The sequence below is a fragment of the Biomphalaria glabrata genome, chromosome 4 (genome assembly GCF_947242115.1).
Source record: "Biomphalaria glabrata chromosome 4, xgBioGlab47.1, whole genome shotgun sequence".
NCBI lineage: Eukaryota > Metazoa > Mollusca > Gastropoda > Planorbidae > Biomphalaria > Biomphalaria glabrata.
Genome location: NC_074714.1, coordinates 17,159,628 through 17,186,330, shown reverse-complemented (window position 1 = coordinate 17,186,330; position 26,703 = coordinate 17,159,628). Strand labels below are relative to the sequence as shown.

General features: G+C 37.4%; 1 protein-coding gene across 2 annotated transcripts; it reads right to left on the bottom strand.

The window, feature by feature from the left end:
* Positions 1-1,956: 1,956 nt before the first annotated feature.
* Positions 1,957-21,177, bottom strand: LOC106053132 (uncharacterized). 2 transcript variants are annotated; one of them, XM_056027900.1, is made up of 8 exons: positions 20,979-21,177; positions 18,804-18,956; positions 15,756-15,900; positions 14,355-14,518; positions 11,477-11,671; positions 9,125-9,224; positions 5,914-6,243; positions 1,957-4,831 (listed from the first exon to the last, which is right to left on the bottom strand). In XM_056027900.1, exons 2-8 carry the CDS (start codon positions 18,954-18,956, stop codon positions 3,576-3,578), a joined length of 2,343 nt encoding a protein of 780 aa, XP_055883875.1. In that variant the 5' UTR covers positions 20,979-21,177; the 3' UTR covers positions 1,957-3,575. The 2 variants fall into 2 exon arrangements, with proteins under 2 accessions (XP_055883875.1, XP_055883876.1); XM_056027901.1 differs by lacking the exon at positions 20,979-21,177 and having other exon boundaries at positions 14,420-14,518; positions 18,804-18,943.
* Positions 21,178-26,703: the final 5,526 nt, after the last annotated feature.

Sequence of the window (26,703 nt, the reverse complement as noted above, 5' to 3'; positions counted from 1 at the left end):
ATGTTAAAAGAACGCACTCTGTGCACCAATGTCTATTAACCCTCGAAAAAATTGCTTGTATTAATGAAAACATATTTTAGTCTAACTAAGCCGTGTGACGTAGTGTTTTTTTTTCCTTTGACGTCACATGGAATGAATTCTTTAAATGAAATGCTAAAAGAACGCACTCGGTGCACCAATGTCTATGAACACTTGAGAAATGGCTCGTGTTGATAAAGGTGATTTTTAGTCTAGCTAGGCCTTGTGACGTAGTGTTTTTTTTTTTCCTTTGACGTCATATGGAATGAATTCTTTAAATGAAATGCTAAAAGAACGCACTCGGTGCACCAATGTCTATGAACACTCGATAAAAGGCTCGTAATGATGAAGGCGATTTTTATTCTAGCTAGGCCGTGTGACGTAGTGTTTTTTTTCCTTTGACGTCATATGGAATGAATTCTTTAAATGAAATGCTAAAAGAACGCACTCGGTGCACCAAAGTCTATGAACACTCGATAAATGGCTCTTATAGATGAAGGCGATTTTTAGTCTAGCTAGGCCGTGTGACGTAGTGTTTTTTTTTCCCTCTGACGTTATATGGAATTAATTCTTCAAATGAAATGAAAAAAGAACTCGGTATAGTAATGTTTATTAAGCCTCGTTATGTGACTCGCGTTTAAAAAAGGAATGATATCTTGATTTAGATCTAATCTAGATTTTTTAAACTAGATCTAGATTTTTATTACAGTATATCTAGATCTGGATTTATATTCTAATTAAAATTATTTTAGAGTCTAGATCTAGAATTTCTAGATCTAGTTTAGACTAAAATAGACTAGATTAAGATGTAGAATTTCAATTTCTAAACTTAAAGTGTAAAAAAAAAGTGTAGATTTTCATTTCCAAACGTTTTGATCAATATTGTAATGTTTTAATATACTAAAACTAATCTACTATTTTTTTAATTAAATTTAAATTTACGGCAAATGAATCTTTGAAACATTATTACTTTTGACCATCGGATGGCTGCCTGGTCGTGCGGTTTGCGCGCTGGACTGTCGTTCAGATTTATGGATGGCCCAGGGTTCAAACCCTGCCCGCTCCCATCCCCCGTCGTCCTGCGGGAGGTTTGGACTAGGAAGTAATTATCTTCATCTCTGAAGGAACATCCGAAACGTGTAAAACATTTTACATCAAAATTAAATCACCTCTTGAATATTATTTGCGAATATGCAGATCCGACAGGGATCCGACTTCGACGGGGGCCGCCTCTGAGTTTGTGTAACACAAACTCTCTTTGTAATCTTGTTTTGTTGTTATATGGAGTCAAACAACTTGGCTTATGAATCAAATAAATCAGCTCCAAAAACAGAATAAATATTGCCGGGCTCATTAGCACAGACTTAGCCAACCAAAAAAAAAAAAAGTTTTAACCCTAGGAAGAGATAAAGTCATCCTGGACAACAACCTGACTTAGATATTTGAAATTCTTTTTTCTTACATAAAAAGACAATTAAATGGAAGGAAATTGAGTCAGAATAATTGGAAAATGGACAAGCGCATTATACAACACGCTAGTTTCATATTAAATATGAAAATAAAGATTTAATGACCACAAAAACAGCGAATTCATGTAATGATCGGATTAAATAAACTACTCTATATATGGATATGCACGAACAAATAGTGGGCCTATCCATACTATCGATACGTTTTTAAAGTCCTACATTCACTGCAGAATTGTTTTACTACCTATAAGAGTTGATCAGACTCTTGAAACTCTAGGCACGTAAGCCTGATTGAACAAAGCGCTCTGTCTGGAAGAGGTCCAAGAAAATTACCTTATTTAACACTATTTCCAAATGGTCGGACACACCAGACGCACGCACTAGAATTCGTGACCGAAGGCCGAGCACACCGGGAACCTCCATTTCCCTACATTTTTACCAAACTAACCTTGCAGGAGTTGCCGTTGATGAAACGGTTCCTTGAGGAACGGCGCCTGGATTTTGACAAGGTCGTGGAAGCTCTCTTTGCAATAGCAATGCTCTCGAACTCCCTTAGACACTCCCACAGAAGTCTTGTGTTACTCATCTTTGGTCAGTATATCTGCTTTGTCATTGACTTCCATGTGTGCCCAAATTCTAGTTTTATAACAGCTAGGCTTTTAACGTGTGTAAAATTGAGATTTTTAACGTGAACAATACAAATTGATGTACATGAAGAAATCAACAAAAACTCAATATTACATCAAAACTTAGTTCTTAGTTCTTCATTGTAAAACTTGTTATAAATAAACACAGCGACGGAATAAAACATCATATAAATACATTGCCAATAGCTTAAAAAAAACACACACACATAGTGTTGTTCTAAATGTTAACAAATGCTAAATGTCTATATAAATATTTATAGTTCATTAAAATGAAAACAAAGGTACATCAAGATTTCTTATGTCAATCAGTCATAGAGTCCTTATATTCTTATGTTAATCAGTCAGTCATAGAGTCCTTATATTCGTGTTTCAATTAAAAACAATTGGTATTACGTTTTCATCATCAATCGTGAGCTTTGACTAAAGTGTTCAAATGTTTACATGTAAGAAAAACAATTCTATGCCTGGAGGGACAGCTATGTCTCAAATTTACATCTGTTTGCAAAAGACTGCAATAGTCTGCTCCAAGGCCAAAGTCTTCCCTGAGTGTTCACATTGCATAAGCCTGGTTTGTTTTCTATAGATGGCTTCGTGGATGAAGTCTTTCCAGAGAATATTTACACTGCATTCGCCAGGTTTGCTTTCTATAGATGGCTCCATGGCCGATGTTTTCCCTGAGAATGTCCACACCGCATTAGACTAGACTGCTTTACTTTCTATAGATGATTCCGTGGCCGAAGTCTTCCCTGAGTGCTCGCATCGAAATAGACTGCTCTGATAAATTCAAACTTCTCTAATAACTTTATAATTATCCGTGGTTGAAGTTCTTTCCTGAGTGCTCACACTGTGCTCGATTATTTTGGTAACTTTAGACTTTTATGATAATTTTAGAGGGCTCTAATAACTATACTGCTATGTGGCCGATGTCCGCCCTGAGTTCTCACATTGTAATAGGTTGCTCTGAATGCACGATACCGCATTTATCACAATAAGCTACGACAACAGATATTATATGAACCTTACTTCTCCGATTCTACCCGAATGGTCGAACTTTAAAAGGATTTAGATATGTTGACAAAGATGGTTAGGTCGAAACAATTGAGTTGACTAGTTTAGACACATTCTTTTCAGTTGCTTGGACATTGATGTTACATTTTATTTCTTGCACTTTGCTTTGAGATTTCAGTTATATTGTAGATTTTTTCCTGATGGTCTCACAATAATCACTTGATCTAGTAACGGCTCGATCATTTAATTTGTAGCTCTCGCCAGCCAGTGTGAGAAACAACAAGTCATCTTCTCAGATGATACTTCATTGTCAATAACTCTTTATCAAATTCTGTTTAGATAAACCAAACGACATTGGGAGACGCAATAATTCGGTTTTGTCTTTCTTAAAAGCATTATAACTTCTTTCTTTTCTTCATATTAATTGTGCAGTTCACGAATATGCCACGTCTTCATACGTAGGAGGGGGGTATGTTGGAGGATAAGCAAGACGTTTATGGCTACGCCATCTATCGAAGTCATTTCTGTGTGGATTTCTGTTCACGTGATGCTTGTATTCCACTAAATTCCTCGGCGACCTGGTTTCGTGATCTCTGCAGACTTCTCTGTATATTTGGGGCTTACACTGTCCGTCCACCATACCTGGCCGAACGTGAATGACTGTTTCCTTTGGTTTTGGAGTCGCTTTAGTTTTCTTCAAAATGCTTTTGATCTGTTTGTACTCTCCACAATTAGAGTCCATGTTCTTAGATTTGTCGGTATAGGTCCCAATGAAGCGCCTAGAGCTCTCATCGTCCTCTGGTTCGTCATTCAAACGCTCAAAGCTTTGTCCGCCTCCTTCGTCGGTCCATTCCATCATCGGTCTCTGACCAGACATATGTTGCCTTTTTTGTTGCCGGGCTCTGTAGTTTTGGCCAGCAATCTCTGTGCACAAATGCATGCTCTGCGGGTCCCTGCACCTGCCACCAGCGTCGCTCTCTGACAACCTGCTTGTGGAGATGTAGCCGTCATCGTCAAACTGCAGGTTCGTGGCGTGGTTTTCATCCTCCGAACTTTCGCCCATGTTCTCGTCTGTGTCTCCGCAAGCGGCTGAATATTCGCTTTGATCCATATCTAAGTTATCTATGCAAGGTTGGCGATTCGTATTCTCCCACCAGGTCGACTGCCTAGGGCGAAAAGGAAACTGCGGGCTCAAGGCCCTGGAGTGTTTGGTCTTGATGACTCGCCTGTTCTCACGGATTGCCGGCACGCTCTTGGAGATGTAGTGCGTTGGCGGTTTCCGAGGCTTTTTATCTGGGGTGACTCTCTGGAATCCAGGCAGGAGTCCCCTGGGGGCCTTTTTGAATGCTGTGTATTCATCATCCGTGTCTTCGTCACTGTCTTCGTCACTGTCATCATCATCGAAGTCGTCGTCGTAGTTGATGGGTATCAACTGTTTCTTTTTGTAAATGTAACGCCGCCCGGAGGATTTCCGTGAAGTCTGCTGCTGTCTAAGGAATTGCCTCGGCTCCCTGCCTACTTTGTACTTGTAATTTCTGTTGTAGTTTTTATACATTTTGTTTTCGTTCACATTTGGAGTTGTATTCGGCGAAAGTCTTGGATCGTTGGGATCTTCAAAGGCGTAAAATTCTTTACCATGAACAGGGCTGGGGGTGTACAAAGCAGTAGGTTCTGGAGAATCTGTAAATCCTATTAAAAAAAAAAGAAAAAAAAGGCCTCCCTAAATTTTGAATCAAAATGTTTATTTTTTTATGTTTTACATGTTTCGGATGTTCCTTCAGATTTAAAGATAATGACATCCTAGCCCAAACCTTCCACATGACGACCGGGGATGGCAGTGGACAGGGTTCGAACCCGGGACCATCGAGTCAGCCGAATGACAGTCCAGAGCGCATACCATACAACCAGACAGCCAACCATGAAAGACAAAGTTCTTCTTGTTTATATATATATATATATATATATATATATATATATTACATAATTTAGATATTACGTTAACAAGATGTTTTAGGCTAAACCTGGACACAATTGTTAGATCAAATTTCCTGAAGTTGGGAATCAAGGTAAAAGAGAAATTCTCAAATCTGGTGATAATATTGTTATAACTCTCTACACATCTCTATCCAAATAGTGCATTCTAAGCAAACAAATCTCCCCAATGTGCCTCAAAGTAATCAGATCTCTGCAATGTGCCTCTAAGTAATCAGATCTCTGCAATGTGCCTCTAAGTAATCAGATCTCCCCAATTTGCCTCTAAGTAATCAGATCTCCCCAATGTGCCTCTAAGTAATAAGATCTCCCTAATGTGCCTCTTAGTAATAAGATCTCCCTAATGTGCCTCTTAGTAATAAGATCTCCCTAATGTGCCTCTTAGTAATAAGATCTCCCTAATGTGCCTCTTAGTATTTTTGAGGCTCAAAACGAAGGACTCGCTTGCTAGAAGAAGGGGGAAACCTGTCTCTCAAATATTTCCTCTGAAAGAACTTTTTTTTTTTCGTTTGGGGGGACGCCACCAGTAAAAGTTTGAGAATCACTAGATTAAAGGAACGATCAGCGCCCCTATTCCACACTAGCCTTTTTGTACACTCAAGGTTTCTCCTGTGAAACCATTTTTTTTTAGTGTAGTAAGATACTGTAGCACCCTCTTAACATTGTTGATTCAACTGGAGCAATATCTATGAAACCTACATTACTTTGAATACTTTCTTTTGCCATCAAAGAAATTTAAGTCTTCATCCAGTCCAACCAATGCTAATTATACCACTTACGTGTTCGGTGTGAGTAGGGCGAATGACGCTCTCGGTCATGAGGTGTGAGGGGCGAATGGCGCTCTCGCTCATGAGGTGTGAGGGGCGAATCGCGCTCTCGGTCATGAGATGTGAAGTGGGTACTGTGCGCACGATCGCTAGATGTATAGGGTAGGTCGTACTCTCGGTCACGGGATGTGAAGTGCGTTTTATGATCTCGGTCGCTAGACGTATAGGGTAGGTCGTAATCACGGTCTCGTGATGCGTAAGACACGAGCTCTCTGTCCTGTGATGTGAAGGTCTGATTGTCCACTAGGTTACGTTCTCTGATAGCTGTGTCTCTCTCAGGGGCTGAAATGAAGCTCGGTATTAGAATGAAATAGCCAGAGCAGGACACACATTTAGAACCAAAAGTCATGAAATATAATTATATCAAGTAATTTGACGTTGACGAGAATAGTATGCGACGTTTTAGTGTGTCCATATTGGCGCGGCTATTTTGACGCGGGCCGTTTTGGCGCTAGAAGGTTTGATAAAACACAAAAACATTTTTTTTTTGTAATATTAAAAAAAGTAAAGTTCCCCTTTCATACCATGCGGTCTAAAAGGCAGATGATGTTAAGGTCATCTGTTGCTTAAGCCAGTGGTTAACGAGCAGGGTGCCATGTGGCCACCACAACTACCAACCGCCTTTACTTTCGTCAATTTAAGTCAGGTAACCATTTAGAGTTAGGTGGACTCAAGGGCGCCATAAAAGGCGCCACAAAAATCCCGAAATTCAAAATCCCAGTATTAATCAAGTTTTTCACCCAGGACCTCAGGTTCGGAAGTCAAGCACTTCACTTCTCAGCCACCGCGCCAACCTTTTTGTTATTGTAAATTATAATATACATGATCCCTCCCCCAACCAAAACAAATGATGACCTCTTTATAAATGCATAGTGCGAACCATGAATGGCAGCTTGGTTGTGTGTTATGTTCTCACGACTGTCGTCTCTATTGAGCCGGGTTCGAACCTTGCCCTCAGTTTTCCCCCGTCCTGTGGGAAAGTTTAGGTTAGGAAGAATAACCAGTTCTGTAGAAAGATCCAGAACATTTAAAGCATACAAACTATGAAAGATCAGACTCCTACCTAAGACCATGATTGTGACAATATCACCCCCCCCCCCCCAATAAAAAAATAAAATCCTAAACTCGCAGTGCACAACGCACATCATGACATTCAGTGTTTTCTTTTGAATCATTTTCTTTTAGTTGATAATACCAGAATTTAAATAAACCATTTTAGTGTACACAAATATTGTATCCTTGTTTCTTTTCCATGTTGTTTTTGGACCCCCCCCCCACTCAACACACGCTTTGTGTGGTAGTGATATAACAATTATTACACATCAAACTTAAATCCCAAATCTAATGAACAAAACTAAACGATTGATCTTTACACGAAACATACATTAGAAGCTATTTAAGCACAAACTGACACAAATAACATAGATATGCATCATTGATTTAATTAAATAATAAAAATGAACACATATATATAATGTGTCTAAAACATTTTGCGCCAAAACGTTCCACGTCAAAACGGCTGCACCAAAACGACCATAGCGTCAAAATGGTCGCGCCAAAAAAGTTCTGCTGTGTTTAGAAAAAAAAATCATACATTTTATTTTGCTAAGTCAATTTTTAAATTTCCAACTCGGTGTATCATTGCAAACACGCCCATTAGTGCTTTAAGGTGAGAGACGTCGTTAGAATTCTCTTAGGCATTTACAAAGCTAACTACCATACTACCAATAACAAAGTATGGCATAGCTTGCAATGTAATAATAAAGGACTCCGAATCAACATCTGAAACAGTACATCCAGGTGTACACCAAGGAGCGGTATTAGGTTTATTTATTGTTTCTAATTTACACAAATGACCCATCTAATTGCATTAGCTTAAGAGCTAGGCTATTTACAGATGATTGCCTAAACAACAAAAGATGGTGACATTGTATCAAGTGAGCTAGAAGAAAGACATAAATGAGAATCGAATTACATCATGTCTTTTCATTCATAATTATTAAGAGTAACAAAAACAACAACAACAACAAAGAAACAACTATGTATCTTATTCATGGTCAACCAGATACACAGACCAAAAGCCATAAAAATATCTAAATGTTATAATAAATGAAAAGTTATCATAATAATAATAATAATAATAATAATAATCTTTATTGTCCGTAAGGAAATTTGTCTTACAATTTGTGCATTACACCAAACAAAAAACATTATAACTATAAGAAACCAAAATGTATATTCACACCAGACGCACTCATAATTTACATGTGACAAAGTTTATATCAGATTGTTCTTATTTAATGATTTGATTGCCAGGGGAACAAAAGAGTGTTTGTGTCTGTTTGTCTTTGCTATCGGTGTCTTGTATTTTTTTTGTGATGGTAAAATCACAAAATCCTGACACAAAGTGTGATTCTTTATTTCAAGGATCTTGTTAGCTTTTTTATATAGATGTTTGTCAAACAACTGCCCAAACGGAGTGTGGAATTCACATTATTGATAACATTTTTAAAAATCAAAGAAAGCATTATTGTTTATAAAAGAAATATTTGAAAATCAAACCGGAACATACAATTAAAATGCTTTTTAACCATAACTACACCAATATTAAAATATGCATCTTCTGTTCGGCACTTCTCAAATCAAGAAACCACTAAGAAACTAGAATAGCAGCAAAATACAGCCGTGATATTTATAACTTAGGAATAGTCACAGTAACACAATTAGTAAAATCATTAAACTAAAAAACACTTCAAGATAAAAGACTTAAAAAGTAAAGTAGCTATAAAACATAAACCATAATTTACCAATTATAAAAACACAGCTTAATAAAACACTTAGACAGACACAAAGATACAAAGGCACATTTCTTATACGATATAGGACAAATTCGTACAAATGCTGCTTCTCCATTAGTGTGATTAGATCATGGAACGGGTTGCCTGAATCAGCCAGGAAAACCAATGACTTAAAGAGTGTAAGTCACCGATTAACATGAACGACTAGACAGCCCCATGGATACACGCAATTATCCTCTGTTATAAAAGAACGTCTGTAATTTTAAAGATAATATAATTATAATAGTAGTAATTAAAATAATATTAGTCCCCTGTAATCAATATTGGTTTAAGAAGACTATTGCCATTTGAAAAAGGGAACTCACTCAGGCAGAGATAACACATGCATTCATTACACAACTTGTTACTTGTCTCAAGCCATCCAGGCAGCGGGGGTTGTGGAAGGCCAGCAGCCCTACGAGCTTTCTGTGCAAACATAGACAAAACAAGAAAACTATTTTAAAATACTTTTATATAAAGTGTAATTGTATCAATTAGTCATGTAATTACATTTCTAATACATCTAGACTTAACAATAATAAATCTGTTTGATTAGAAATATTTTACTATTTTTGTTTAGCGCAATTTCATTCTTTTAGTTTTCTCGATAGGCTATGATTCTAACACTTGTCTCTAAAATTGTAAGCATAACAATACACCCTCTGTTTTATGATTTTAACATTTTAGCATGACAAAGGAGATATAAGACACCTATCACAACAATACAGAAAGACACAAGAACTCTTCTGTTCCTTAGGCGCTTAAGTCGTTGAACAAAATGCTTGTTGTTAACTAGAAAATGAAGGTAAGAATGTATATTTTGTGTGCTAACGTATCAATTATATGCTAATATTGTATTGTTATTTGTAATGGACAATTGTAAAACAAATTTCCTCCTGGATAATAAAGATCACTATTACAAAGCTTATATTAATTCAAGATGTCTGTCTGGCAAAAGGTCTAGTAGACGTTATTTCTCCCACTCCCATTCTCGGATCAAATGAAACTTTGGTCAAATATTCATTGACATAGAAAATACATTAATAAAAAAGGATTAACCAATTAGTCATTGAACTACCGCTAATGAATTATTTTGTTTGGTACTGAAGACAAAAAATAATCCTTCAGTATTCAGATATAGCTAAATATGTAGGCTTTGGTCCCCTAATATTATTGTTTCTATTATTTTTTCTCATGCCCATTCTCGGATCAAATTGAAATAATTTTAAATAGTTATTCATTGTACCTAACCAAAAAAAAACGAATCAATTTAAGAAAAACAACAACAACCTATAATTCAATTAATTATTAGTAATTAATAATTTTGTTTGATATCGAATTAAGGAAATTACATTTACATTATTGATAGAAATTGTTTTGTGTGTTGCGTTCTTCCCCTTAGATAATCTTGTTTTATATATCTTTCGCTTGTTGTTATTATTTGTTCCACTTTTAATTAAGTGTTTCTTATGAATTTTAAATTACCCAAAACAGAATCGTCCTCTAAATTATTGTGACAAATTCATGCCAAAGGATAAAAATGTTGGAACCTAAAGCTGTGTAACATAATATACGATTGAGTTAAAATGTAAATAAGTAAAATATATTATATAGATATTGAACAAATTTTGTTCACAAACTGGCAATCTCCGTCTATAGAAAATTAGACCGTCCCGCCTCACACAGAGGTTTAGGTAGATGCAACCATCCCGCCCCCACCCAATCCATCGGTCAACATACTAGAGAAGGAGGCGACGTAATATGAAATCAATGGAGTATTGATGGAGTAGTGGGTGGCGATCACTTGTACCACTCCCCCCCCCCCCACCTTTGACTGGAAGTTCTTTGTTGAAGTCCGGTAGGGAATCGGCGCCGAAGGAGCCGTTATCCTCAATGATCGATAGAGAGGCTTTTATCCAACGAACAGGCTTGGGCACGGAGTTCTTCACCCCATGTCCTGTCTGAGGGCCCCCAGCAGTGACGGCCATTTACCAAGTAAGGGTGACTTAGGCCTCCGCGCCTCGGTCCTGGGTCTACTCACTATAAGTGGCCGAGGGCAGCGCTGACCATGGGGAGTTTACCTCATATTCCTATACTGTAACCACCACGTTCGGTGCAACGACCGTTACTCCAGCTAACGGGACACTGATGTCGGCCCCCTTTGTGGAATGGTGTGGCGGACTTTTTGGACTGGGTTGCTGGCAATTTGTTCCATCCCCACCCCGAGTGAGATAAGAAAAAATAAAAAAAACTCACCCAAGGTATCCTGCAGGGGCCTTGTTCACGTCCCGTTCTTAGCCTTTCTACTAGACGTATCCACAGAGGCGCCACGCTGAGGCGACGGGAGCTGAATCTTGCGTGACTGGGGGTTAGTTATGTTCCCTATCCGCTCTCACTGACGGACGTTTTCATAAGGGTGCCACCATGAAGCTACATAACATGGGATTCCTCTGCCCTTAAACCCAGACTTAATTTTTGAATCAAGGATGACTTTTAACTTTATTAGACTCGATGGAAAAGCAAATAATTGAGGGGGGGGGGAGTGGACTTTGGGTATACACACACACAAACATAAATTAGAGGTAATGATCAATGACAACAGAGCCAAGGTAACAGCATGACTGGGGGGTCAAGGACATCACATCTTCTCACGCGCTCTTCACGTGCCTTCCACTCACCCGAACGTTGACGATCTTGGTCCTCCGTTTGTAAACTCTGGAGCAGTGTATGCACAGTAAGAGCAGCACCACTACGAACAATAGGAAGAGGACAAAGAGAGAGATGAGCATGTTCCGGATGTCCCAGGTCGCCTTCTCGTCCACCGCGGCAGCAGCCGATGGTTTGTCGCCATCTTCGGCCTCCTTGGCTTCAGCCTGACCGGTTGATAGAAGAAAGATCAAACAACAAGAAGGCAGTAGATCAATTAATTTTTGCATGTGTGTGTGTGCTTTTATATATATATATATATATATATATATATATATATATATATATATATATATATATATATATATATATATATATATATATATATATATATATATAAACACTCATCTCTAAAGTAACTCCTGCCATGTTCATGTATTCAAACCAGCTAGTTATTAAAGTCTACAATAATTGTTTTAATAACTGCAGCTATTCAATCATTTTCAAGTGTGGATACTAAAGTTAGGGGTGGAGTTGATTTTATTATTTTTTCAGTTTACTGTGGCAATATAGATCAAAATTATAAAATGTATTCAGCTTATATTTCTTCATCCAGGCTTTATACGGGTCCAGCTATTAACTAAATGGCAACCAGTCCAACTCTTGGCATTCATGTATAACTCAAATATTGGGTCCGGCGGAACAGTTATCACTGACAAGAGATGGGGCAAAAGCGAGCGATCGGCGTCCAAACCAATAACATTCATGCAGGAGGGGCTCGTCAGCCTTTGCTGGCTACCCAGAAAGAAAACTGTAATCCAAACTTCAACTACCAGCAGCTTTACCAAAGAAGGGGAAATCCTTCGGGGGTATAACCTGAGGAACGGCAGGAGCCAGCGACTCTTAGGCATCTTGCAGCACAGTGCTACACCCTTGCAGAGCCAGCGATTCAGCTGATCCTAAACTGTATCAGCACTTGCCGTTCCATTGGATACATCAATGCGTTGAGATGGGGGAACTGCTGTGTAGGCAACATCGTTCCGACCATAGCTGATGCCTAGACATTCATCTCTTTTTTTATGAGATCATCCATGACATATATTATTTGTATAATCAATAATATATTTGTAAATACCACTGACTCACTCACTGATTCATTGATCAAGAAATCTCATCAACTGTCGAACGGATCAGTATGAAATTTAGTACTCAGGTTTACCTCCTAGACGCTTGCTACGAACCGGTTGAGACAGATTCGCAATCTGACGACTGCTATTCACGAAAACCCGCAAGCTTTCTATCAAACCTTTGTATTTTACTTTCGGTATTTCCCCAAAAGGCTACGAAGGACTAACTGCGTTTGTGGAGGAAGCGGATAAGTAAAAGTGATACTGGAGTCAATGGGCCCAAACTATGAGTGCGCATTATGAAACGGGTCTTTCCAAATAAAGTTAAAAGTCTATGTCGGAGAAATTGCGAAGCGCAGATTTAAAACAAAAATGGGGTCCCTGAGAGAGAGAGGGAGAGAGAGAGAGAGAGAGAGAGAGAGAGAGGGTAAGAGAGAGCGGGTCGTGAAATTCAATTGTAACATAAACTAATTCACTGTCTAAAAAAATTATGTTAGGTTGATCATTAAATTGTGGCCCGTCTAATAGAATTCTAAAAAAAAAAATAAAAAAATTGAAGGAAGGGTGTACCGACCAAAAAAACAATACAAAGCCTGCGTGAAAATCAACGGGTGTAGCCGCTGTGTATTTGTGTAATGTATAAAATTATGTTTTATATCTCACCAAAATCTTTCTTAACGTTAGAGAACTAGTTGCTTCGTGTATACATTGTACAACAGTTTTGAGATATATGAGAAGGCTAATTCGAGGTAAAAATCTTCACATTAAAAAGTGTATTATTTAGAGAAAAATGTTTATTACATACTTTTGTTTTAAAGCATTTGTAAAGGAATCTTGATTAAAGTCAATTAAACGAATACAAACTTATGATCATGGATAGCTACAGTGCACATTTTATTCTAGTGTTTAAATAAAATCAACAGTACAGAAATAATACGATGGAGCAGAGGTTCTCAAATTTTTTCGACCCGGGGACCACATTATATAGTCAAAGTCTCCCACGGACCCCTAAGTGAAAAAAGCTACATAAATGCTTATTATCTAATACAAATTAAAACTGTAAAAGAAAAAGAATTGTTGAAGGATATTTAAATTGAAAATATAACTTTTGTTTCAAATAAAATTGATAACAAAAAATAAAGACTTTGATAAACTGATGAGATTTCGGATATTTCAAAAACTGCTTCTCTATTAGTATGGAGTCATATTTGATTGGAATATGAGTATACCCACGCACATAAGGGTTCAAAATCCAAGTCAGAAATATCCAAGTAAATAATATCTTCAAATCTTTGGTTTAGTTCCTCATTAAATAGTTCTTAATAGACATAGCCTATTAAACAATAATAAGGAGCGAGTTGATTAGTCTTCAAATTATCCGATCGGATAAACTGGCTTTTAGCGAAGAAATTATTTTAATTGTAAACAATTTTTATCTTTTTTCGGACCCCCTACGGTCTTCTCGCGGACCCCTGTAGGGACCGCGTACCACAGTTTGAGAACCACTGCGATATATATGATAGTCCAGAAAAGGTAAGGCAGACGTTAGAAGTCAGCAGAAGTACGCAAAAGTTTGCAGAAGTCAGCCGAAGTTTGCAGAAGTCAACATATGCTAGCATTAGTCAGCAAAAGTTAGTAGGAGTCAAAAAAATTTGCAGAAGTCATCAGAAGTCAGTAGAGGTTAGCAGAAGTTGTCGAAGGCTAGAATAAGTCAGCAGACGACAGCTTAAGAAACGTGAGTAGAAGTCAAGTAGATGTCTTGGATGATGTATGAAATATCTACTTGGGCTTCTACTTCAGGGTCGGCCTTCTCACACCTAGGCCCCTGGTACCCGGGGAAACACTCACAAATAAAATCATCATTGACCATTTCGCACACCCCGTGAGCACCGCAAGGTTTGTCGCTGCATGTCTCCTTGACGAACTTCGATGTGTCGCAGTTTTTACCTGAGGAGTGGAAGAACGGTTGCATGTGAGCTTTATTTAGAGATACTCTGGAATGTGAACATTATGATGTTATCAAAGTGTGAAAGATAAATTATACCAATAGAAAACTTGGTAATGATGGACTATACATTTTATAGTACCGTAGGCATGTGACCTCAAAACTTAAAATGAACAAAAGTCTGTGAATGGAAATGAAATAAATGACTTTGCTATTATTGAATACATTTAGCATTGATTACTATTATTGTAATCTCCCCTTTTCATTCTCTCCCCCGCCGCCTTTGTTCTACCCATCCTACCCCTCCCACATTTCCAACAGAAAAAAATAGCTAATTTCAGGCTCGAAGACCCTGATTGAGCAAGATAATAAGTTGATAAATTAAGCTCTATGGGAGACGACTCAATATTCTAATAATCAGGGCTTTCAACATTTTCCATATGTTAGTGACTTCAACTTCTTACAAAGATTATATCAACTCTGTCTGTCTGTCTGTCTGTCTGTCTGAAAAGAATTTCATACACGTTATTTCTCCCATTCTCGGATCAAGTGGAAAGTTTGCACAATTATTCGTTGTCAACACATGAATCAATAAAAAATTGACCAATTATTTGATCAATTAAACGTAATTAATTGTGTTTTATGCGAGACAGAATTAGCTAAGAGGAGATAAGCCTGTTGTAGAAAATTAGTTCGTCACCTAAAAATTTGAAACTAAACAAAAGATAACAATAAAGCCTTTTATTTTCAGAAGCACTTGTTTAGCTAAGTGACTAATATATCAGCTTTCCACCAAGGAGGCTTTAACCTTCTCGTTAGAATTCAAATCCACACAAGTTATTTGACCTTAGCGCACTAAGCATACTAAAAGCATGAAATTGCACTAAACAAAAACAAAATGGTAAGAATATTTTCTATTGCACAAAATTATTATTGTTATTCTAGATTTATTTCAAAGCAATTACACGATTGAGTCAAAATAATTGAGACAAATACTCTTAATACTCCGGCATACTTTATAACTTTTTTTTTTTAGTTTGACCATATCAATAAAAAAAATCCCCCCCCCCTCCCTGGCCTAAATCAAACAATAACATTTGCATTGTCTGTATTTGAGATATTTTTTTTAGTTTTCCTAAATTGTTAATTTGTCCAGACATATTAACTGATAATTTTAGGATTCCTATGATTCAATGCAAACAACAAGAACAGGTATTATTCAAACAAGTTTCGGCCCACCTTCGAAGTTTTCTTTACAAACGCAGTGATAGTGTTCCCCATTGGGTACGCAAGAGCCGCCGTTGAAGCAAGGTTCTTCTGCGCAAGGTTCGATTCGCTTCTGACAAGTCAAACCTCTAAAACCTTCTCGACAAGAACATTTGAACTGGAGGAAGAAAGAGTAGTGAGGATTTGATAAACATTTGAACTGGAGGAAGAAAGAGTAGTGAGGATTTGATAAACATTTGAAGCTCAGTTGATTGGTAGGGACATTCTCAATGACAGGTTGGGACATTCTCAATGACCGGTAGGGACATTCTTAATGACAGGTTGGGGCATTCTCAATGACCGGTAGGGACATTCTTAATGACTGGTTGGGACATTCTCAATGACCAGTAGGGACATTCTCAATGACTGGTAGGGACATTCTTAATGACAGGTTGGGACATTCTCAATGACCGGTAGGGACATTCTTAATGACAGGTTGGGACATTCTCAATGACCGGTAGGGACATTCTCAATGACTGGTAGGGACATTCTCAATGACCGGTAGGGACATTCTTAATGACCGGTAGGGACATTCTTAATGACAGTTGGGACATTCTCAATGACCGGTAGGGACATTCTTAATGACAGGTTGGGACATTCTCAATGACCGGTAGGGACATTCTCAATGACAGGTTGGGACATTCTCAATGACAGGTTGGGACATTATCAATGACTGGTAGGGACATTCTCAATGACTGGAAGGGACGTTTTTAAAGACTGGCAGGGACGTTTTTAATGACTGGCAGGGACGTTTTTAATGACCGGTAGGGACATCTTAAATGACCGGTAGGGACGTCTTCAATGACTAGCAGGGACGTTTTTAATGACCGGTAAGGACGTTTTTAATAACTGGCAGGGACGTTTTTAATGACCGGTAGGGAAATCTTTAATGACAGGTAGGGACGTTTTTAATTACCGGTAGGTACGTCTTCAATGACTGGCAGGGACGTTTTTAATGACCGGTAGGGACGTCTTTAATGACTGGCAGGGACGTTTTTAATGACCGGTAGGGACGTCTTTAATGACTGACAGGAACGTCTTCAATGACTGGCAATGACGTCTTTAATGACTTGCAGGAACGTTTCTTATGACCGGTAGGGACGTCTTTAATGACTTGCAGGGACGTTTCTTGTGACATATATGTGTGGTTAAGTGAATATTCTTTTATATTGGATTTACTTTATTAACATGGGAATAAACCTTTCGGTAAGTTGGATTTTTACTTCATTTTTTCGAAAAAAAATTTTTTTGACACACTTCAAATTGATATAAAAAATATTTTATTGAATTTTTATTTATCTAATACTTTAGCGTTTTACACATTCATTTACACATACCAAATCTATTCATATATTTTGAGAAATAAAAAAGTTATAGTAGTTTTTGTAGCGCCACCCTCTCTCCCATTTTGGTTCTTCCTGAAAAAACTCCATTTTTTCAGTGAAAAAAATTCGCACTCAAAGAGTTAATGAATGGTAGGGACGTCTTCAATGACTTGCAGGGACGTCTCTTATGACCGGTAGGGACGTCTTTAATGCTTAGTAGGGACGCCCTCATCACTAAGACAAGTTTAGTATCAGCGATTCTCAATTGATGGGGTGCCTTCATTAAGTGGTGCGATGTGCTATTAAGTTATGCTCAAATTCAATCATTTTTTTGTTCATTACTTTTGTTTGGGTTGGGGGCGGGGAGGAGTGGAGGTAGTTGTATTCGTTTTGTTGTTCTATTATTTATCAATGTATCAAAAATGAAATGAAACATAGTTCCACCTTCCGGGTGAGCGTGTTTTAAAATCTCTCACAATTTCGTATTGGTCAGTCTCATCTCTTGTTTTTTTTTCACTCTATTTCACCTGCACTCCTGTTAACAATATGAAGTGTACACTGCAGACGCCAGGAGAATGCGTTTAAAAAAAAATCTTTTTATCACTCCCCCTTCCCTTTTTAAAATCTGGCTAATGTCTGGGGAAAACGTTTTTGACACTCTGCCTTATGTTATTGTTCTAAAAAGAAATGTCCCCGTTTTTCTGATTGCAAAGCAATTTTCTTCAAACAATCTTTAAGCTACTCACCTTTTGTAAATTTGAAACTTAACTATATAATAATGTTGTGTCTAGTATTCTAATAATTGTCTAGCAAGTGTAAACAAATCGTGCAATGGAAAAGGACAAAGTTCAATTGATAATATTGTGATACTTAAAACTAAACAAAAACTAAGGGAAAAACCCCAGCAATCTAAAGAAAATGGGATGACGCATAGGCAGAGCGTTCTGCTGGTGAACTCAAGGTCTGGGGTCAAGTTCTATATAATGAATAGTCAATTTGTTTTAAAACCCTGAATGTATGAAAGTTCTTGATTTCCGCTAGCTGTTCCTAAGTATTACTGATACCTTTGTCAACGTAGCAGTGGAGCTGGCAAGTAAAACGTTGAAAGATGTTTGGTCGATCAAACTGCATTCTGGTTAGACCGTTACTATCAAAATCTGGTTATTTTTTTTTTTTACTGATTGACCATAAAGACACATATCTGACCGTGATAGCTGACAAATAAACCGTAAAATCTCATATCCGACTGATTCATCATATAATTGTCTAATAATAATAACAATAATAATAATAATAATAATAATAATAATAATAATAAGTTCTCACATATGGCTGAATGAGCATAAGGTCTCATATGAGACTTATTGAACATAAAGTTTATACATGACTGATTGAACGTAAGGTCTTCTACATGACTAATAGAACATATGGTTTCATATATGACTGATTGAACATAAGGTCCCATATAGAACTAATTGAACATAAGGTCTCCTATGTGACTGATAGAACATAAAGTCTGCTATATGACTGATAGAACATAGCTGTTATATCTGATTGATTGAACATATTTCTAAACGACCATAAAAGGCTTCATATCTGACTGATTGACCAGCCAACCCATAGGCTTTATTTTCACCAAATACACTTTCACATGTTTCTTGCAAACGAAAACAACGTACATTAGTGCGGTCAATACCTCTTGAGGTCCTCCAGGATAGCTTAGGTCAATGCACTGTCCTCCGTTTAGACAAGGAGTGTCGTCACAGACTCCTTCTTCTCCTCGTACTGTCACGTGGTCGGAAACGATCATGACGACAACCAGGCACAATATGGCGCCTGTGATGTCCATCTGAAGTAGAGGAAAACATGGCGAGTCAATCAATTCGGAATTAAGGGCAAACTGAAATCCAAATATCTCACGAGAATCAAAGAAAACATTAACATTGACGGACGCTGTGCAACGCAAAAAGTAGTCCATCCTCTAAAATAACAAAGAAAAAAAAACACCCCGTGGAAGATATCCACATGTGGAGATTCAATAGGGATCAATAGCAATTTATTAGTATTAATGGTACATTTTCTTTTCTCCACTTTTCTTTAAACTAAAGAATAAAAAGAAATTGAATTGAAATTAGAAAATGAAGTCCTGAGGCTAAAATCAAAAGAGTTGCTTGAAGCGTAGACATTTCAAAACTAACAATCAGTAGGGCGACATTATAATGGGCCTGTTTTCGTTGGACAGCTGTTATTGAATCTCGGAACTACTTTTTTTTTGTCTTTCATGCGCTACATCAGTGAACTAAAATTGAATCTAAAGTTTACCGCCTTAAAAATAATTTTTTATAAGCCAGTGTTTCTCAAACCTTCATTAGTGAATCCCCCTCTATCCATATCCAGAAAAATTACATTTGTGAACCCTCACCCCCCAAATCTCAGCTAGCTAGCGCTAGCTAGGGGTCTGTGAGCTTCACTAATGGGATCTGGAGCGGAGCCCCGGCGCCAAATGTTTTACCTGCATCCTCAGCTTTAAGAATTTCCTTTTTCTCTGTCAACAACGCACTGACCCTCTAGTGGAAAGCGCCGGTCAATAAAAGTTAAACTAAGTAGAGTTGTGGGTACGGGCCGATGTTAAAGTGTGAGAAACATTCAAGGTAGTTAATCATAAGTACATTTGTGATGGAGGTGATTGTTGTAAGAACATCAACAAGTCGTCTTGTAGCGGGCCTGTTTTGTTCACGTAAACAGAACGATGGTATGTCGCCGCTCGGTAGAAGTTTTACCGTTTTAGAGACTATAGAATCGCATTGGTAGCGACGTATTACAGTGTATTCTTAACAAACACAACTTTGATTTGGTTTTGTTGGAGATAAAAGGGGCCTCCATTGAAGATGAAATAATGTCACTTTAAATCTTTAAATATGGGTAATGATTTCGATTTGACTTGACGAATGAACTCTTAGAAATGCATGTAAATACAAGAGATTTAAAAAAAACGCTTTCAAGCTTCCCTTATTAGCTTGTCGCGCGCCCCTGGGGTCGCCCTACAGTTTGAGAAACACTGGTAGACGCCCATACACTCAACAAAAACAAAATCATTATTATTTATCTTTTTGAGGTCGAATTTAACATGGGGATGGCCTTTTGGTGACTTTTCACATCTGTGACTAAATTTAACATTCTTCGTCTTTGGAGTCTTAATCTTATTCAAACCTCATTGGGACCCCTCAACTCAAGAAAACACAAAGAAGCTAGAACAAATACAAAATAGAACAGTGAGATTTATAAGTAACGAATATTCCAATTTGATTAGAGTAACACCATTAATAAAATCACTAAACCTAGAGACTCTTCAGGGGAGAAGAATAAAAAGTAAAGTAGCTATAAATGCTATAATGCATAAAACACCTAACCATAATTTACAAATAGAAAAACTAAATGAAATACTCAGATAGCCACAAAGATAGAGGCGCAACTCATATTCCATACGATAGAACAAATTCGTACAAGAGCTCCTTCTTCCCTGGTGCCATTAGAGAATGTAAAGAGTTGCCTGAATCAGCCACGAATACCAACAACTTGGCAAAGTTTAAGTCATTGATTTACAAGTATGACTAGATTGACACATGAAATGCGTAGAGTGTAAGTTTTTTTTAAAGTAACGTCTGTAATATATAAGATAAGATATTAGATATAATTATTCTTTTTAAAATCTCTTTTTGAAATCATTTTTTAAAAAATCTTATACTAAAAACACTTTACATTTAGATCTAGACTGGATTTGTAAGATATAGATCTACACTGAAACATTGTTTTGTTTAGTATCACTGTGACTGTTCTCAGCTAACGAGCCTCAATGTATTTTAAGACTCACAAGTTATGCAGTGTGACTTGTTCCCAGCAGCGACAACATCGTGGAGAGACTGGGGAACGTTGGACTACAGCCGGGAATAACATTGAAACTAGTGAGCTTGCAAGGAAGATAAACCCATAAAAACATATCTCAGTCATTTTTGAACTGGGTTATCGGCCATTTTGCTTGCACATCTTGATGCTTTCAACGGAAGTGCGTTTCAGAGCATTAAATAAAATGTTGCTGACACGCCTTAAAAGAGTGTATCTCAAACCTTTACCTGTCATCCCGCCACCCCAAGACGAATGAAATTTTCCCTTCTGTATATATTTACAATATGTTTGGAATCAAAATTTACGTTATAGTTCTAGATCTAGATCTATTTTTAGATCTATACCTAGACTAAAGACTCTAGATCAAGATTTAGATCTAGTCTAGAGTTTGGTAATTCGATAAAAATTTCAAACTAAAAATACAGTGATAAAACCTATAATGCTATATGGTTGAAAAGGGCTTGAAAAATATTTCCAACCACTCTAAATTTATCACTTATGGAAAGGGAGATATTAATTTTTATTTGCGAGGGGGAATGTCGAAATGTGTGCTCTAGCTCACTACCGGAAATTAAATTGGGAAGTAGGGAAGTAGGTCAATAATAGTTTTTTTTATTGTTTCGCCAATTTATCTAATTCTTTTGTTAAGTTTCTCTTTGTTACATGTAACATTTTATTACTTTCGAATGTATAGATAAGGTTAATAATTATTATTTAAAGAAATATAAGTGCACGGTAAATAAATTTATAGAAGGCGCGGTGGCTGAGTGATAAAGCGTTGGCTTCAGGGCGCCATCCTGCCCTAATGGGTACCTGACATTAGTTGGGGAAAAAGTAAAGGTGGTTGTTCGTTGTGCTGGCAATATGACACCCTCGTTAACCATGAACCTTTATATCATCTGCCCCATAAATCACTTGGTCTGAAAGGGGAACTTTACTTAATGAATATATTTAGAAAAAAACAAAAAGAAATTGAAATTGAAAAAGTACTTTTGTTTGATAAAAATTCATTTTGAAAGAGTTAAACTTTAAAAGATTTTATTACTTTAAACAATCAAAACAAGACTATGGTTTGAATATTCCTGGTCCATTGGTGAATTCGATGGGGGCCGCCTCACACAAACTCTCTTTGTAATCTTGTTGTTTTTTTAAGTTTTGATCTTTTTGTAGACGCGTCTAGCTAGAAAAATAAAATACATTCTACCAAAAAGGTGAAACGGTCTTTAAAGTATTTCCATTTCTTCAACGTTGATTTGAACACGGATTTTTAACTTCGCCACCCCCCCCCCCCTCACTACAACCTGCGGTAAAATCTGTAGAAAGCATTGGTTGACAAAAAGATATAAATAAAAGGTCTCTTTGACCACACATAATATTTCTATCAATATAATGCGAAAATACTTTGGAACTAAAATTTAGCCAAGATGGGTCAGGCTGACCAATCAACGCCCACACCTCTCATGCACCTGTCTTTTCAGAAGCTCGCCAACATCAAAGTGTAAATAATGAATACACATACAGATTGATATACACAAAGTTAACAAACTAGAAGACAAAAAACCCACACATAAACACACACACTCTCTAACTCTCACTCACCTAGCACCTCTCTCTCTCTCTCTCCTTCTCTATCTTTATTCTCTTTTTCTCATCTCTTTTTTTCTCTCCCTCTCTCTCTCCCCTTCTCTCTCTCTCTCTCTCATGCATCCAGTCTTCATCGACTTGTCTAGAATATTCAAATGTTTGTATTTCCCCTTTCCACACTCAATGAGAAATAAGTTTATGAACAGAAGTGTTTCATTTTCACACACCCCCTTCCTCCCCACAACACCTCCATCAACCATGACCTACTTCACCGAGTTTTGTAGATAATTACCTTGTCTTTCCGTCGAAATGAAAACATTTTGTCCAGAACAAAATAACAAAATAAGTCGATTTGTCATGGCAGGAGGTCACGGCGCGTCTTTTTTTCTAGTTTCCTTCCCGTTGATATCATTCTATCAAATTAGTCTAACACCTAAAACATACTTACACTTTGACATCTTATGTAACTGGTCCAGGTACGCTTTACCTTCAACTGGTAACAGATTACCACGGTATTTATAGACTAATTAAAACGTCAAGTTGAAAGGACTAACACGATATATGGTAAAGCAATGGTAATACCTAGCAGATCTAGCGATACTCTTCAAAACAAAGATTAATGTACAATTTCACATACCAATGTAATCTCACTTTTTCTATTTTTAAAATGATTAAATAGCGATATTTTATGAGAAGGAGAATAGTCGGTAATAGTTTTGTGTCGTCTGTCTGTCCGCCCGTCCCGTTTAGATCACATAAACTAGAAGAGATATTGAAAATCCGACATAATGATATTTAAGATCTGTCAAAGATCTGAATCAACGGCGACATGTTTTACTTTTCTTAAAGCAAAATTTTTAATTGTTTAAAATTAAAATATGCAAGCAGATTCTCATAAAATATAGGCCTGCCATTTTTACAACTATTCAATATGAATTGTTAAATACAAAGGACACTATATTAATAAGGACTTCCTTTTTCTTTTTTCTTTTTTTTTTTTTTAAACAGTATTTCGCATTGATTTGACCATTTAACAAAAGACCATTTTAAATAGACACTTCAATTACTAAAATAATCCTTCAATAACATCAATTAAGGCCAGGCTTACATTGAAGTATATCTTCTTTGTAAACAGTTGATTGAATACGTAACAATATTAACAATGTAAAATTATAACATTAACCCTTCTCTGGTACCATGCACTCCAGCCCTCTTTGGACCAACTTTAAAAAAATAAATTCTAATGTTTAGTGACCTCACGTGCCATTTATTTTGTTGGCAAAGCCTTCCCGTTACGTTACACATGTTGGATAAGATCAAAGTATTGCCGGTTATTTATTATTACAAAGATTATATCAACTCACTCTGTCTGTCTGTTTGTCTGAATGTCTGTCTGGTAAAAGTTTGTACACGTTATTTTTCCCACACATGAAGTTAAAACTTTGCCTAATTATTTATTGGCATCGACAAAACATGAATCAATATTTAAAAAAAAAATATATATAGTTCGTCCATCGTGGTTCGATGATGACCACTTTGTCATCCAGGGGGCTGAGGGCTTTGCACTGGGGTTTTATGCCTCCTCGTGTGGCTGGTGAGACCTATGTGAGCCCGGAATATTCGGCCGCACACTGGGCAGGTTATTCCAGCTGGAGCTAGTGTCGTTTGCCTTGCTTTTCTTTTCTGGCGTTTTTCTTCTGCCAGCGTTGTTCTTTTTTCCTCAGCAACCTGTGCGCCAGTTTTCACAGCGTGACGCCATGATGCTCTGTCATGTGCCTCTGTCTCCCAGGTGCCTGGGTCTATGCTGAACGCCTTCAGAGAAGCTTTGAGGGTGTCCCTGAAGCGCTTTCTTTGACCACCTTGCGAGCGCTTTTCTTCGCTTAGTTGGCCATACAAGAGTCGTTTAGGGATGCGGTGGTCTTCCATTCTATAGACGTGACCTGCCCATCGCAGCTGGGACTGCATCAGGATTGTGTGGATGCTTTGCAGACACGCTCTTCGAAGAACTTCTGTATCTGGTATTTTGTCTTGCCATTTGACATTTACTATTTTTCTCAGACATGTCATGTGGAAGTGGTTCAGTTTTTTTGCATGTTTACTGTACACTGTCCATGTTTCTGAGGCATAGAGCAATGTAGGGAGGATGACGGCTCTATAGATCCCTAGCTTTGTGTTTGTGGTGATGCCACGTCTGTTCCAGACAGTTTTAGACAGTCTGCCATAGGATGCACTGGCCTTGGCGATACGCAGGTCGATTTCACTATCGATTTTTCCATTTCTGGAGAGTGTGCTGCAAAGATATGTGAATTTGTCCACTGCGTTTATATCCTGTCCATTTATAGAGATGCTTGGATCCGAGTAGGCTTTCCCAGGAGCAGGTAGATATGAGACTTCAGTCTTGTTCGTATTGATGGTAAGGCCAAAGTCTGAGCATGCTCTTGAGAAGTCACTGACGACTCAGAAGTATTGTTTATTGAGGGACAGAATGTCAGTGCTCTTGAAGTAGCTTCTGCTTTTGATGACTTGGTTCAGAAATGCTCGAAAAGAAGCAATAAATAAGTTTCTTCCCAAAGCAGCACACATGCGACTTATTATTTTGGATGTTAGAAAAAGTAATGTAGAAACGACAGGTTTTAACTGCTACGAAAATAGTACAGAAGCGACCTATTTGACAGTCTGAACGCTTTCAAATGGATCGCAGTGAAAGATGTTCTATCTTGGAAAAACGTTTCAGAAAGCCTGCAGTTATTTAAATTATTGAGTGTGTACATTGTGTGTACATTGTGTGTACGTTGTGTGTACATTGTGTGTACGTTGTGTGTACATTGTGATGTAATAAAGACTAAGTTGTTGAAGGCTCGAAACAAACTCTAAGTCATGTCTTTTTTACGTGCCATGATTGAACACGTGTCCCGCATTCGCTCCCCAAATATCTGGTCACCTTTGTTAAAGGGAGATAAGCATTGTGTACAGAAGAGGATTAGGCAATAAGAAATGAAAGATAGCTAGAGTAAAATAAAATAATGAAATTGTAATGTAAAGATTATCTAAGACTCTATGTATATTCATTAATTATAAAAAGAACTTTGTAACGAATTTGTTATTTAACATTGTCTTACTTACCATTCACAAATCAATTCCCTTCTACAAAATATATTTTTTCTTCTTCTTCTTCGTTCTCATCAATATGTAAGAGTACTCCACAGGGTAGACCAATACATGAGATAAACTGCGCAGTGGTTTCCAAATCAGGGAGCTCTCCATATAGTATTCTTTCTATTGGGGTGATTTGGGGCCAATGTCTTATACGGGCCTCTTGGTAAAGAGAGCAGTTTTGGAGGACGTGGTTGGCATTCTCTGGTGATACTCCACATGGGTAGATTTTACTGGTTCCAATTTTGATCTTCCGGTACATGTGTTGTCGCATTCTGTTGTGTCCGGTCCTGAGTCGAAAGATTAGACGTTGGTCTTGTCGGGATAGCTTATAGTAAGCGTCATCTTTCTTGTGATTTGGATGAGAGCTCGTCCATTTCTCATTTATTTTATTTACAATTAATTTCTTCAATTCTTCTGGATAGAGTGCAGAGTTTATTAGTGAGTTAGTTCTCCCACTCTTGGCGAGTGTGTCAGCCTTCTCATTTCCTTCTAGTTCTATATGAGCTGGGAACCATTGAATAACAGTTTTTTTGCTTTTGTTGTTGAGCTTTGTAAAATATAATGACTTACAAGACTCTTAGCATATGATATGTACATCATGCAATGTTATGATACAATTAAGAGACTCTGAAACAGACGAGCATCAATTCTGATCCCATAAACAGGCACTGTTCGCAGAAGAATGTTGCATTGTCTATGAACTTAAAAGGAGGAATATTTATTTTAATACAGGCCTTAAAAAAGGGAGACTTAATTTTTCTGTGTTTATATGTGTGTGTATGAGAAAGACTATATGTTTTTGAAAACAAAATTTACTCCAAATCCGAAAGTTAAAACCAGCTAATAGATGGTCTTCTAGAGTTGTATATTGAAAGTTATACACAAGAAAGACAACCTAATTACCACGCAGCTTTTATATTGTGGTCTTTTTAAATGGAGTCTGCGTGCAGTGT